Source organism: Vombatus ursinus, unplaced genomic scaffold, assembly GCF_900497805.2.
Source record: "Vombatus ursinus unplaced genomic scaffold, bare-nosed wombat genome assembly UNPS02014772.1, whole genome shotgun sequence".
Taxonomy (NCBI): domain Eukaryota; kingdom Metazoa; phylum Chordata; class Mammalia; order Diprotodontia; family Vombatidae; genus Vombatus; species Vombatus ursinus.
The window spans coordinates 22156866-22172093 of record NW_020954550.1 but is presented as its reverse complement, the minus strand read 5'-3'; the positions used below and the strand labels follow the sequence as shown (position 1 = coordinate 22172093).

General features: G+C 40.5%; 1 protein-coding gene across 1 annotated transcript in view; it reads right to left on the bottom strand.

Moving 5' to 3' along the window:
- The window catches only part of CDC20B (cell division cycle 20B), a 35498-nt gene that overhangs the window by 11249 nt on the left and 9021 nt on the right, over nt 1-15228 (bottom strand). The window contains 6 exon segments of the mRNA XM_027863368.1: nt 862-956; nt 1765-1942; nt 1944-1959; nt 7839-7949; nt 11401-11494; nt 13598-13715. Coding sequence (XP_027719169.1) covers nt 862-956; nt 1765-1942; nt 1944-1959; nt 7839-7949; nt 11401-11494; nt 13598-13715 — 612 coding nt within the window.

Genomic DNA, 15228 nt, shown 5'->3' with positions numbered 1-15228 from the left:
GATGCCCTTGTAAAAAGGAAGGGTTCAATCTGGAAGAACAGCAGGAAATGAATGTCATATAAAGATAATAGACGTTAATAAAACATTATTTAAAAAAAATAATATCCAGGGTGGACAACCTGAAACCTCAAAGCCACGTGGCCTGTTGGGTCCTTGGGTGCGGCCTTTTGCCTAAGTCCAAATTTTACACAACAAATTCTTTTATTAAGGGGATTTGTTCTGTGAAGGTTGGATGCAGTCAAAGGGCTGCATTTGAGGACCTAGAGGGCCACATGTGTCCTCAAGGCCACAGGTTCCCACCCCTGTTAAATAGATGCCATTGGTCACTTCTGACCCATTTAGAAATCCTCTGAATAACTAAGAATGAAACTTCTGCCTGAAATTTCCTTTTCAGAAATAAATTGATTTATATGACAGACCTAAAATTTTCAGATTAAGGAACAGAACAATGTTCCATAAAACTTAATTTAATGCAAAAGTAATGGAAATCATAGCAATGATCACATGATTTCCAAGAGGATCACCAACTAGTGTGTATGGGAGAAAAGCTCTGCTAAAAAAAATTTTTATTTGGAAAGAGTTTTATATTTAAACAATATAGTCCTGAATACTGAGCCCACAGGTTTCAAGAATAACATTTGCAGAAAGCACCTGAGGTAATCAGTTACACCATTTCTACAACTGAATACCTGAAGATATAAAAATACAACAATTGACTCATTGATCTTTTTTTAAATTGATTCATTTTGCTAACCCAGTCCCATTGCTCAATTACAATTAAACACACACACACACACACACACACACACACAAAACTGCAAGATGTTTAAACATCATTGGCTCCAACAGTGTACTTCTCACCTGCTGAGGACACAATGATTCCAGCTCAAAGCCCCAACTACTGAAATATGACCAACCATATTTCGCAGCCTCTTTTTAATCACCACATCCCATAACTGGGGATTGAAAAGAAATAAATAGATTATAACCACATCAGTGTTCTATTGGTGCTTCTACAAGCCTAATTTAATCTGTGCAGGGCTGGTTATTAATGGGTCAGTTAATTTTGAGGAGGCCAGTATTCTGTTGGCTGATGGTCAGCATCGTTAGCCCTGGCCACACCCCCTCTCTGGCTGTTATTAAAAACTTGTAGTTAAATAATATGTATATAATTATGTATTATATATAATGTGGCATATATAATGTATATATAATGTGGCATAAATTATATAAATAAATTATTATAAAGTATAAACAAAAATCATAATTAAAATAATATAATTATATAATATAATTATAAATAATTAAAATTATTACTATTAAATTTTGAGCTCTAGCTGTAGTTTGCCTAGAAGCAGATTGTAAAATTTAATTGGTCTCCTCCATGTTCCCCGTAGGAAGTCAAGTTTGTTTTTCTTTTGCAGCTAAGTGTCTCCTAGTCAGCAATGTTGCCAGTATTCTAATCTATATGATGAATGAAACTTTTAATGTTGTGCAATTCTTCCTTGCACAAATATGGGGCATAAGAAGAAAGCTTGACCCACATCAAAGGAAGGAAAGAAGAAAAAGAAAGTGAGGGAAGATAAGGACAACAGGAAAGAATTTTAATGCCACCTCCCCTGAAGCCACAGTAGCCTCAAGTCTTTCTCCTATTCAAGAGTTTACATTTCATATTAACCTACCAATTAAAAGGAGCTTTGAAAGATCTAAATATTGTTGGTCCAACATGACCAAAAATGTATGTAAGAACAAAACATTCAGTACTTGTATTTCTCCCTCACTGGTGCCAATGGCCAGGCAGGCTCCCTCTTTTATCCAGGAAACTGAGGAGATATAGTTGGACCAAGGACTCAAGTCTATGTGTCCCATCCCATCGTGGCTTTCACCATTCCAGATGTGTACAGCAGACCCAAGGGCAAGAGCAAGAAGACCTTCAGAATCAGTCCAGGATGTTTAGATCTGGAAGGAAGGAAGGAAAAAAGGAAAGAAGGAAGGGAGGGAGGGTGGAAGGAAGGAAGGAAGGAAGGAAGGAAGGAAGGAAGGAAGGAAGGAAGGAAGGAGGGAGAGAGGGAGGGAGGAAAAGAAAGAGCTATAATAAATCATTTTCTTTAGCAATAACAGAATCCTAAAGTAAACATCTCTTAGACTTGCATAAGTGAGATAAAGTTATTATCTGACTTTCTCAACACATTTAATCTTAATGCTGTGAGGCATGAGGGGGCAGGCATTATTATTCTCTTTTTATAAATATGGATTTGCCAAGTGAGTGATAGGAGAAAAAACGGAGCCCAAATATACCCCCTAATGGCAGTCCAGGAAGCAATTCCATTTTTTGGTGAGGTCAAGGGCATCTGATAAGAGGACTAAAGGAGCAGGACACTTTCCTTTACTACTTTATTAGCATATAAGCAACAGCCCACCCAGTTCCTGCAATTACAAACATGCTGCTCTTATAATACATCATATAATATATTTGGGAGGAGACACAACTCTAAACCCCATCTCCACCAGATGGAGATTGACTGTCAAGAGGAAAGAACTATTCCATTTTTTGTTTTGGGGTTTTTTGGATTCAATTGGTGTTAAGTGTCTTGCCTAGGGTCACACAGCTAGTAGGTGTCTGAGGTCAGATTTGAACTCAGTTCCTTCTGATTCCAGGGCTGGTGCTCTATCCACTGCACTACCTAGCTCCCCATTAATCAATTATATAAAATAAGAAGGTTTTCGGCATTCCTTTCTAGTCTAGGTTATTAGAAAACTCTTGCTACTGAAATAAATCATATTTGATTACTTTTTAAAATGCACCAATCTAGATTCTTTTTTTAAATTTATTTTTAGTTTTCAACATTCACTTCCACAAGATTTTGAGTTCCAAATTTTCTCCCTATCTCATCCCTCCCTCCACCCCAAGATGGCATGCATTCCAAATACCCCTTCCCCTAATCTACCCTTGCTTCTATCTCCTCCCCCTTCTCTTACTCCCTTCCCCTTCTATTTTCCTGTAGGGCAGGATAGATTTCTATACCCCGTTGCCTGTATTTCTTATTTCTCAGTTGCATGTAAAAACAATTTTTAACATTTGTTTTTAAAACTTTGAGTTCCAAATTCTCTCTCTTCCTCCCTCCCCACCCACCCTCATTGAGAAGGCAAGCAACTCCATGCAGATTATACATGTGAAGTCATGCAAAACACTTCCGTAACAGGCATGTTGTGAAAAACTAACTGTATTTCCCTTTATTCTATCCCACCCCCCATTTATTCTATTCTCTCTTTTGACCCTGTCTCTCCTGAGAAGCATTTGCTTCTTATTAACCCCTCCCCCAATCTGCCCTCCCTTCTATCATCCCCCCTTCTCTTATCCCCTTCTCCCCTATTTTCCTATAAGGTAAGATAGATTTCCATACCCAATTGAATGTATATGTTATTCCCTCCTTAAGCCAAATCCAATGAGAATAAGATTCACTCATTCCCTCTCACCTTCCCCCACTTCTCCTCCACTGTAAATGCTTTTTCTTGTCTGTTTTATGTGAGATAATTTACCCCATTCTACCTCTGCCTTTCTCCTTCTCCCAGTATAATCCTCTCTCACCTCTTAATTTTATTTTTTAGATATCACTCCTTCATCTTCAACTCATCCTGTGCCATCCATCCATCTATCTATCTATCTATCTATCTATCTATCTATCTATCTATCTACTTACATATATATGTTTCCTCTCCAACTACCCTAATACTGACAAAGGTCTCATGAGTTACAAATATCATCTTTCCATGTAAGAATGTAAGCAGGTCAACTTTAATAAGTCCCTTAAGATTTCTCTTTCCTGTTTACCTTTTCAGGCTTCTCTTGAGTCTTCTATTTGAAAGTAGAATTTTCTGCTCAGCTCTGGACTTTTCATCAAGAATGCTTGAAAGTCCTGTATTTCACTGAATATTCATTTTTTTCCCCTGAAGGATTATACTCAGTTTTGCTGGTTAGGTGATTTTTGGTTGTAATCCTAGTTCCTTTGACCTATGGAATATCATATTCCAAGCACTCTGGGCCCTTAATGTAGAAGCTGCTAAATCCTGTGTTATCCTGATTGTGTTTCCACAATACTTGAATTGTTTCTTTCTGGCTACTTGTAATATTTTCTCCATGACCTGGGAGCTCTGGAATTTGACTCTAATATTCCCAGGAGTTTTCCTTTGGGGATCTCTTTCAGGAGGTGATTGGTGAATTCTTTCAATTTCTATTTTACCCTCTGCTTCTAGAATATCAGGACAGTTTTCCTTGATAATTTCTTGAAAGATGATATCTAGGCTCTTTTTTTGATCATGGCTTTCAGGTAGTCCAATAATTTTTAAATTATCTCTCCTGGATCTATTTTCCAGGTCAATTGTTTTTCCAGTGAAACATTTCACATTGTCTTCTACTTTTTCATTCTTTTGGTTTTTTTTTATAATGTCTTGATTTCTTATAAAATCATTAGCTTCCATTTGCTCCTTTCTAATTTTTAAGGAATTATTTTCTTCAGTGAGCTTTTGGACTTCCTTTTCCATTTGGTCAATTCTGCTTTTTAAGGCATTTTTCTGTTCATTAGCTTTTTGGACCTCTTTTGCCATTTAGGTTAGTCTATTTTTTAAGGTGTTATTTTCTTCAGTATTTTTTTGGGTTTCCTTTAGCAAGCTATTGACTTGTTTTTCATGATTTTCTTGCATCACTCTCATTTCTCTTCCCAGTTTTTCCTCTACTTCTCTTACTTGCTTCTCAAAATCCTTTTTGAGCTCTTCCATGGCCTGGTACCAATTCATATTTTTCTCAGAGGCTTTGGATGTAGGAGCTTTGACTTTGTTGTCTTCTTCTGGTTGTATGTTTTGATCTTCTTTGTCCCTGAAGTAAGATTCTATGGTCTGATTTTTTTTCTATGCTGTTTACTCATGTTCCCAGCCAATTACTTGATGTTTAAACCCTTTGTTAAGGTAGGGGTCTGCTTCAGGCATTTTGTGCAGCTATTTTCAGAGATACTTCTAGGGAGCTGTAAATTTTCAGTTCTTCCAAGGTGGTATGATCAAGGGAGAGGTGTTTACTCCTTTCCTGGCCTATGCTCTGGTCCATGAGTGACCATAAGCACTCTTTTCTGCCTTGGAACTGTGAGGATTCACTCTCCACTGCAGCCATAAACTCCACCACACCAATGCTCCTTCTCGCCCCAGGACCGCCACCCAGGACTGTGACCCAGATCCAAGCACGGACAAAGCAAGAGAATCCTGCCTCAGCACCAGCAAAGAGATCCCTGCAATCTCCCTCTGATCAGCCACTCAATCCCCCCCCACCATCTGTGGGCTGAGAGCTCAGGAAGCAGCCGCCACCCTGGGACTGTTCCAGGACTGGGACCAGACCTAGCTCCTCTCTCACCACCACAGTCACAGACTTTTCCCACTGACCTTCCACGTTGTCTTTGGTGTTCCTGGGTCTAGAAGTCTGGAAACTGCCACAGCTGCCTATGATTCAGTCCCCTGAGGCCTGCTCCAGGTTGGCTGGGACCTGGTCTTTGCCTGCATGCCCATGCTGAACTGTGCTCCTCTCCTAGCCCGACGCAATAGACCTTTCCAATCAACCATCCAGGCTGTCTTTGGCTAGAAATTTGTTTCACTCTGTCTTTTTGTGGGCTCTGCTGCTCTAGAATTTGTTTAGAGCCATTTTTTATGGGTATTTGGAGGGGTTTACAGGAGAGATCAAGCAAGGCACTACTTTCACTCCTCCATCTTGGCTCTGCCCCCAGATTCTTTATCTAAGGGACAAGCTGCTGTCTTGCTTTCTATCTCATGATAATCACAAAAAATAGAGTCAACTCTCAGTTACTCACACCAAGGGCAGCTAGGTGGTCCAATGGCTCGAGCACTAGACCTGGAGTCAGGAATTCAAACCTGGCCTCAGATACTAGCTGTGAGACCCTGGGAACCACAGCTTTCTCAGTTATAAAAAGAAAAGCACCTAGTGCATAAGGTTGTTGTACAGATCAAATCAGATATTTATGATGCATTTAGTATAGTACTTGGCACATAGTAGGTGCTATATAAAGGCTTATTCTCTCTTTCCCAGCTATGTTTACCCTCTGCATATTTTTCCCTCAATCCTTCTGTTAATACTATCTCTGTTTGTTCTGTAGCTTAACTCAGGTATAAAAAGATCCTCTCTTTTCCAAACAAGCTATTTAACTTTCTCCCCCTAACCTTGCAGAAAGTTAGTGTGAACTGGACAGCGACCTCAGTCCTTAAGAGGCTGGGACCTGGGCAGTGAGTCTATACTGTCCACAGTCAAAATCGGATCAAGACATGGCAATCTAAAGAGAAAATTTTTTATTTTTAGGCAATTGGGGTTAAGTGACTTGCCCTGGGTCACACAGCTAGTAAGTGTCAAGTGTTTGGTCTGAGGCCGGATTTGAACTCAGGTCCTCCTGACTTCAGGGCCGGCGCTCTATCCACTGCACCACCTAGCTGCCCCTAAGGAGAAAATTTGTTGGCACAGTGGATAGAGCACTGAACCAGCATAGAAAATTACTCGCTCTGTGACTCTGAATAAGTCACTTATAACCTCTGTCTGCCTAAGATTCTTCATTCTATAATAATTGTTGCCAGATAAATATTGCATATATTTATGTGGTTTATTTTGTTTTTCATTTATTATCATAGCTAGCACTTATATAGGGATTTAAGGTTTACAAAGTACCTGAACATGTTATTTCATTTTATCCTCACAACAACTCTGGGAAGTAGGTGCTATTATTATATTATATATAAGGAAACTGAGGCCATTTACTTGCCTATAGCTGTGACAACAGGAAATTTTCTAAAATGACAGTATCTAAAACATCCCTATAAAAGGTAAATGGTCACTCTTCCTCATTAAAAGAAAAGTCAAAAGAATTAAAATCTATTGTTATAAATAATGAAAAACGTGTTCATTCACAAATATTCAGTCTGTGTACTATCTCATTTCTATTCTATGTTCAACACACACGTCCCCACTCTACCTGAATGCATCCTACACCATTAGTTTTCTCGTTAGATTGCTTAACCTTGACCCAATTTAGAGTCTAGACAACACAGATTCATTGCCTGGATCCCAGCCTCCCAAAGACCCCATACTCACCACATCACTATATACTCTGGATCCCCAGTGGACCAGCTGTTTAGCATACTATTTGATCTTTCATTATTTTGCCAGCTCTGGCAGAATTATCTGTTTTCAAAGAGAATAGTCACAGAAAGACAGACACAAAGATAGAAACTGAGAGAGACAAGTTGGCTAGAACATGCTTTGATTATTTGCTATTTTCTTTAAATATTTGCATATAACAATCATGTACAACTCACCTGGGAGAGTGAAGCCCTACTTTGTAAATGCTTTTCACAAAGCATTCAATAAATATTGGTTGATTGATTGATTTGAGAAACAGAGACAGAGGGACAGGGACAGAGAAAGAGACACACAGAAACAAATAGACAAAGAGAGAGACAGAGACAGAGAGAGACACACACACACACACACACACAGAGAAAGGGACAGTAACAGAGAGAAAAAAGTACTAGTCCCATCCCCCAATATCAGCATTTAGAAACCCAAACAACTACTATAGTAATCATTTTTTAAATTATGGGCCATTTTGGAAATTGGTATGCAAAAGAATAAATTACTTTTCCAGACTCAAAGGATGAGTTAGTGCCAGAGGCCAGGAGAGAAAGCAGGACTCCAAATTCTACAACCAATGACCCAATGTGTCTACATTCTGAATTTCCCTGCTCACTTCTACCTTTCAATTTATCTGCTGGGAGAAGAAAGAGAAAAAACTCACAGTAGTCATCTCGTAGGCCAGTAAGATGCATCTTCACCTCTGGCTGGAGTTTCATGTCACTGAAACTTTGATGATGCACCAACTCCTCTCTATGAATTCCATCCCTGCAGCCTACAAGGAACAAATCAAAGATGAGCCCATCCTACACTCCATGGGGGTCCTGGGAACATGTTCAAATATTTCCTCATGTGTATAAAGAGGTGCCAGAGACGTAGGGAAAATGAAAATCATGCTGCATTCTAAAGTGGAAAAGGAGAGAAGGGGAAAAGGCCGGCAGCAGCAGTAACTGCAATTAGAGGGTATTATTTTTACCAATAAAAAGACATTTTCTAATTTAAAGAACATACATGTACATCAGTGCACATGATCGGATGGTGAGCTCCTCAAGGGCAGAAACTATCTTTGGCTTTCTTTATACCCTTTGATCTTAGCACAGGGTCCAGCACACAGTAGGCACTTAATAAATACTTAATTGACTGTGTCGCTGACTGACACATGCTGATTATAACCCATTTATAATTTAGTAGAAAAGCCTTAGTGAGTTGCCTGAGGAGCAGAAAGGGAAATTATCCATGTGTTATCCACAGAGATAGTGTCAGAGGCAACATCTCAACCCAGGTCTTTTTGATTCTAGGTCCAATACTTTATTCACATTGCCTCAAAACAAATATATACATACATACAACTGTAAGCAATACGACTTGGCTTGAACATGCTTTGGCTATGTACTATTTTATTTGAATCCACAAATCCACATTGACATTTGCATATTAATATAAGCAGCAGGCCAAAATTCACCTTTGTTAAGTGAAGCCCTACTTGGCGAGCACTTTTCACAAAGCATTCAATAAATATTGGTTGACTGATTGATCCATTTCTATGATTCATTATCTCTGTATCAAGGTGTCTAGAGATACTGTTTCCAGTTTATTTTACCTATGAGAGTCAGCATATAGAATGCTAATTCTTTCTACTTTGAAGATACAGTCATTAAAATGTTGATAGCGTCAAATTTTAATCAAAAGACACTTCCCTCCCAAAGGCAAAACCCACAGGACTGTGGCTTCTGCTTCTCTAGCTTCGTGCACACGATGAGCAATGCAACAAACACAGCAGTCCTGTAGTGGAGTGGCTTATGAGACAGCTAATATATCACAAGGGACCCCTGTATGCTGCAGCAAGAAGCTACTTTGTCATGTGTAAGAAGCTATCTGTCGGCTGAGAAAATTTGCAGTCCTGTGCAGAGGACGATGGGACAGCCAGAAACACCCCTGTTCTACACATCGGTCATTACAAAAAAGACCAAAGGCAGTTAATTACCAACATGCTCTCAACCATCTCCACTACAAATCATGCAAATTCCTTTTCTTTTGTTAAACTGGAAGACTCAAACCTAGTCCAGGTTTCCAAAGTGTGGGACTGATTGATTGGAACCAGGGCTCTTAGCTTTGTGTGTGTGTGTGTGTGTGTGTGTGTCATTGATCCCTTTGGCAGTCTGGTGAAGCCTAGGGACTCTTTAGAATAATCTTTCTAAATAATTGAAGGCTATGCTAACTTCCAGCTAGAGGTTAGTAATTTTTTTTTCCCATCCAAGTTCATGGACCCCAAGAAATCTAGGAGTTTAACCCCTAGGTCAAGAACTCCTATATTAAAACCATGGAAGACAATTCCAGCAAGGTTTTTTCACTTATTTGGAAGCAAAGAAGCCATCCTTTCTTTTTTTTTTTCAAATGTTGGATTTTTGCTCAGTTGATTGCAGATTCTGAAGCCAAGGGACCAGGGTAGGGTTAATAGTCTCTTTATGAGGTAATCAAATGTGGGCCGCAGCTGCAGACTTAGACATCCTCAGGCCAGATGTGCTTCATGCCAAAAATCCCCTAAAATGTCAAAATGCAGACACAGGATAGAGCCCTCCTTGCCTCAACCTGCTACATAATTTTTGGACCAAAATCAAGTATCTAGAATCTTATTAAAACACAAGCTTGTTGCTGGTCACATCAAAAGAGGAAGTAGAGGAGACATTTTCCCCTCTCCTTTTCACCTACACATTTCCCCAAAGCCCATTGATGTTTGTGTTTGATTTTAAAGAGTCATCCTGAAAGCAGAGATCTCAAAGGTCTGTCCCTAGCTTTCCCCATTTTCCTAACTTTAAATTCCTGCACACCTAAAAGAATATATAAAATGTCTGAAGCTTTTGCCTCCATCCTAACGTACAGTTGGCTATACTTGTCCCCATTTAGCACCTGGAAAAACTGAGGAAGGGAGAATGAATGATTACACAAAAGTCTAAAGAAGGAGGATGAGGAGTAGAATTACAATTTAGGATTCAGGGCTTCTGACTCCCAATCAATCCTGAGCATATTTAATGGTGACCCTTCCAAAGCAACCTAGACACTTATTCCAGAAGGAAACATATCTGGCAGCTTTCCTAGACATTCACAAAAGGAACAGCTAGTTCTTCCAGTGATGTTTCCACCCAGAGGCTAGGTTGCTCACCAAGCATCTCCTACAGACATTACTCCCACCCATGAAACCTCTGGTGGAACCCAATGTAGCCTGAAGAGACAATTTGACATGGCTATAGCTTCCAGATTTCCTGACTGCATCTTGAGGTACAGGGGTACCATTCAAGTAAGCTCTTTGGGCTCAAAGGACAAACTAAAGGGGGGGTCTCCAAAGCTCAGGTGATTCAACAGAGAATATCTTCCTCCAAGGAAGCAGCAACAGTGCCTTCTGTGCATTATTTCTACGTCAGACTAGGAGCTGAGGCTCAGCTACTCACTCAGCGGAGGGATCATTACTAGAAACCTCTGGGTCATGTGGAAAAAATGCAAAAATCAGTCAAGTCAATCCAAAGGAAAGACGCTATGGCAACAGCTTGCTTTTTCCTTTTCCTGTAGGTATAACTAGACCCAGCCCTGAAGAAAGACTTGAAGATTTCTTTCTTTTGCAGCAAAGGAGAGGGACTGACTTCATCTGAAATTTTTGCTTAAGTCTCAAAGTTTCCAGTCATGCCCTCACCCCTTTGCTATGCCTATGCCACATCAAGCATGCTTAGGGAGAGATGCGGCTCCTGCTCTATGCACATGCACTCACAAAAACATGTTCTCTTGTACACTTAAGAAAGTGCCTTAGGTCTCAGAAATCCTAGAGGACAGTTATCATTAGAGAAAGCAAGCTTCTCTCTATGTTCTTGGCACCTCCACCTCACTAGAGGGCCCCCTTCTGAGTAAGGATAATACTACTTAAAGAGACAAAAGAAAAAGAAAAATGAAGGAAGAGAGGACTAGCTCCAGAGTTGGAAGGGACCTCAGAGGTCATCCAGCCCGGTCCCTTTTTACAAATGAGGAAACTGAGGCCCAGGATGTTATAAGACTTGCCTGAGTTTGAGAGGTGTGATTAGAACCCAGGTCCTCTGACTCTGGAGTCTTTTCCATCTTACCTCAAAAGAAAAGAATTTCTACAACTTGACAGAAAGAAGATGGATTAAAGAAAAAACTTTTCTCTGAGCTTCTTCAGGCACTACCCATACTCCATCTTCTCATGTCTTTCCAACACAGACCTTTCCACAGGCACTTGGGTCTCGCACAGATCTGCATTTTCCCCGTGACATTCCAGGGCTCCTTCAGGAGTGACGGCAGTGGGGTGAGACACCTCTGAAAGTGAACAAAGGCAAAGGAAGGCTAGACAAGCTGCAAGCGTAATGAATAATGTGAGGCTGTCATGGATAATTCTCTGAAAAGTTCAAATGCAGGAGAAACTGCCTTTGGACTAGAAGCTGACATAGCTCCCAAATATGCAAATATGTTGAGAATCAATCAATGAGCACCTACTACTTGCCGGGTGCTGGACTATGCTCTAAGAATACAAAGAAAGGCAAACGACAGTCCCTCACCTTAAGACCCTGAGCTTACAATCTAACGGGGATGCAACGTGAAAATGACTGCGTGCAAACAAGATTTGGACAGGATAAATTAGAGAGTATCAATGGAGGGAAGGCACTGGCATTAAAAGAGACCAGAAAAGGCTTCTTTCGGAAGGTAGGACTTTCATTGAGATTTCAAGGAAGCCAAGAGGTAGAGATGAGAGAGAACATTTAGGCTTGGGGACAGCCAATGAAATGCACAGTCAGGAGATAATGCCATGTGCCAAAGAAGGGCTAGCAGGTCGGTGGGACTGGAATAGAGATGGAGCAGAGTAAAGTAATGTGTGTAATGGAGGTAATCAGCTAACAGTTGCAAGGCCACCACCATCAAAGGACCACGTGCCGCCTGTAGGGCTCAATGCCGAGGTGCCCAGGCTTTGGGCTGACTAAAATCCTTTGGTTCCCACGAAAGAAGCAGGGGCAAGGAATGTCTCAAGAGGCTTGGCCCCAGAGGCAGGAAGAACTGTCCACTCAGCAGACTAAGGGGAGAGAACAATTTCAGCTCCCTCTCTTCTCCTTCACCTCTTCCTCTTCTCCTTCACCTCTCTCTTTTCATCCATCTCTCCCTCTCCTCCTTCACCTCCCCCTCTTCTCCTTCAACTCCTCCTCTTCTCCTTCTCACCCTTTTCCTTCACCTCTCTCTTTATCCATCTCTCCCTCTTTTCTTTCGTCTCCCCAGAATACACATCACAGAACCAGGAATGTGCTGGATCCTGTTCAAATCACCTCTCTTGAGCAGATTGTTAAATTTTTAGAGTGAGTAATTCACACCTTGGACATCAGTAAATGCTATAAATAAGGGCTTGATTTATTGTTTTGTCGATTGCCTCAACTTATGAAAGTGATGGAGAAAATGTTAATAGTGCAGATTAAATTGAAAAGTGAGTCCTGCATACTTTTTGGGGTGTGGGGGATGGGGAGGGAAGCTTGTTAAACATTTACCAGGACACCACTGCATAGAACTAGCTCCTAGGACCTCCATTACGTATGAAATAAGTAGAAGCCAAATTGTAGAGGATTTTAGAAATCAGGCTGAGAAATCTATTTCTGACATTTAAAAAAATAACACAAATTATTATTTTTCTTGTGGCAATAAGAATACTTTCCCTAAGGACTCTTTTAGTTTTACTTCAAAATCCTGGGAGATAAGTAAAATTACCTCTAATTTAGCTTAATCCCATATGCACTAGACTAGACTTCTAAAACTCTTCCCATTTCTTTTTGTTTGTTTGTTTGCTTTTGACCACTGAACCAGTAAACTCTTTAATGGGAACAGAAATAAGTAGCAAAGCAACAGAAAACAGTCTTAGAGACCCTGAAACAACTTTTTTTAGTTGTTTATGTCAGAGAAGACCTGGGTCAGAAAGATGCCTCTCAGATGTATATCCTGCTGAATGTCTATGTGATTTACTGGGCTGTGTCACGGAAATTAATTTTAAAAAAAGAAATTGAAACATTGAGGGTTGCCATTTTCTTTACATTAAGATCAGCTGGAGAGCATACCTAGTTTTGATGCTCCAATGCAATGTATTCACAGCTCACTGTAAGAGGTCTCCAAGGTGTCAAATCTGGTGGCAAGATACATCTTGACAAGAAACGAATGATACAAGATCCTATCCGCAGCAGGTCTTATTTTCATTATTTAATACCTCACATTTGTAAAGTGCTTTGAAATCAGCAATCACCACCCTCAGAAATTGGAGCCAGTCCTTTGTAGTATGTACATGGAAGCACCGAGGAAGACCTCCATTTCTTTCCCAAATAGCAGGGTCTACTTCTTCTCTCCTCTCCTGGCCTTATCCACTGAACCTCAATATCAATAATGTCTACCTACCTGACTTTTCAGAGCAACATTTTTCTGCCAATTTTTCCATTGGATGTTAGATGACTCCCAACACCTTAAAGCATCATCCTTTCTTCCTAAATTTGCTACCACACAGGTCTTCCCAAAACTGATCACTGGGGGATCCTGAAAACAAGATTTGATTTTTATTTGTAAACCAGAAAAGAAGCCTCACCCCTTCCACTGCAGATCTCAAGAAGGGAATTGTCCTCATTCAGGGGGCCAACTTCAAATGGGAGGCTGCCCTGAAGGCATCTACACAACAAGGAACACAACCTGGTTAGGAAAACCTGGTAAGTCCCAGTCTAGCATGTGCAAGGTCACAGAGTTACTATACTCTAAAGAGCCAGGAGGGTTAATTTCTTAAAACAACACTTTTGCTGGTTACTGCAGCCACAGGATTCTGCAATCTGTGTCAAAGGACCTGGCCTGAACACACGAATGGCAGTAACAATTCAACATCCAATGTTTGGGGAAAAGAACACTGTCAACCCATACTTTTGACTACGATAATAATAAATAAAATAATAAAATTTATAAACTTCTTTAAAGTTTACAAATTCACACACACATACAGACACACACACACATACACACACGTTATCTCTTCTGAGCCAAACAAAGTAGATACCATTAGACCCATTTTACAGATGAGGAAATTGAGGTTCAAGAAGGATAAGTGACTTGCAATGGTTACATAGCAATAAATGTCAGGGTCAAGATTTGAACCCAGGTCTTTTAGATTCCAAGTCTAAGAATTTACCCACTCTGTCACAGTGTATCTCAACAAATCAACTAGTATCTGGCAGAATGCTATTGCTTTCTCAGGAAACCATCAATTAACCTTGGCTTTGTCATTAACAGGAGTGACAATATGACCACAAGCAAGCCATTTATTCTCTCTGCCTCAGTTTCCTGAAGTGTCCTTCCCTTCCCTATTTTAAGGGAATGTTCTGAGCATAACTCATAGGTCAATGGGAAAGACACATGGTGCAAATAAGAAGGCTCCAGTTCGTTATTCACAATGACTTACATAGGAAAAGGGTATTTAATTAGCTAATTAATTAAAGAGCATTCACTATACGCAAAATGCTGGGGTTTTATATAGAAAAGCAAGACAATCCTTGCTCTCTTCGCTTACATTAATAGGGGGAGACAACACATAGGAGGGTTCAGCTGCAAGTTAAACGGAAAGGCCAAGTCGTCCTTATGGGACTGTGGCAAAGCAGGTATCAAAAAGCTGTGTGCTACAGAAGAGAGGACACTAACTCTAGAACCAGACACCCTGGGTTCAAGTCCCATCTCTGACGCTACTACCCCATGACCCACTTCACTTAACCCGGTGGGTGGGCCCTTGGTTTCCTCTTTGGTAAAAGAAGAGTGTTGGGTGAGATGGCCAGTGAGGCCCTCTCCAGCTCTAAAGCTACCATCCTGTGTCATCCAAGGCAGACATGGCCAGAAAAGTGGGTGGAGGAGCCGCAGGAGGAGAAAAAGAAAGTGTCTTATAGCCAAAGTAGCCAAACTTCACAGAGCTAATCCCCTTAGTAAAAGGATTTGTTCTGTAAAACTCAGTCAAAAGGCCATACCCAAGGACCTAGAAGGCCACACGTGCCCTCAAGGCC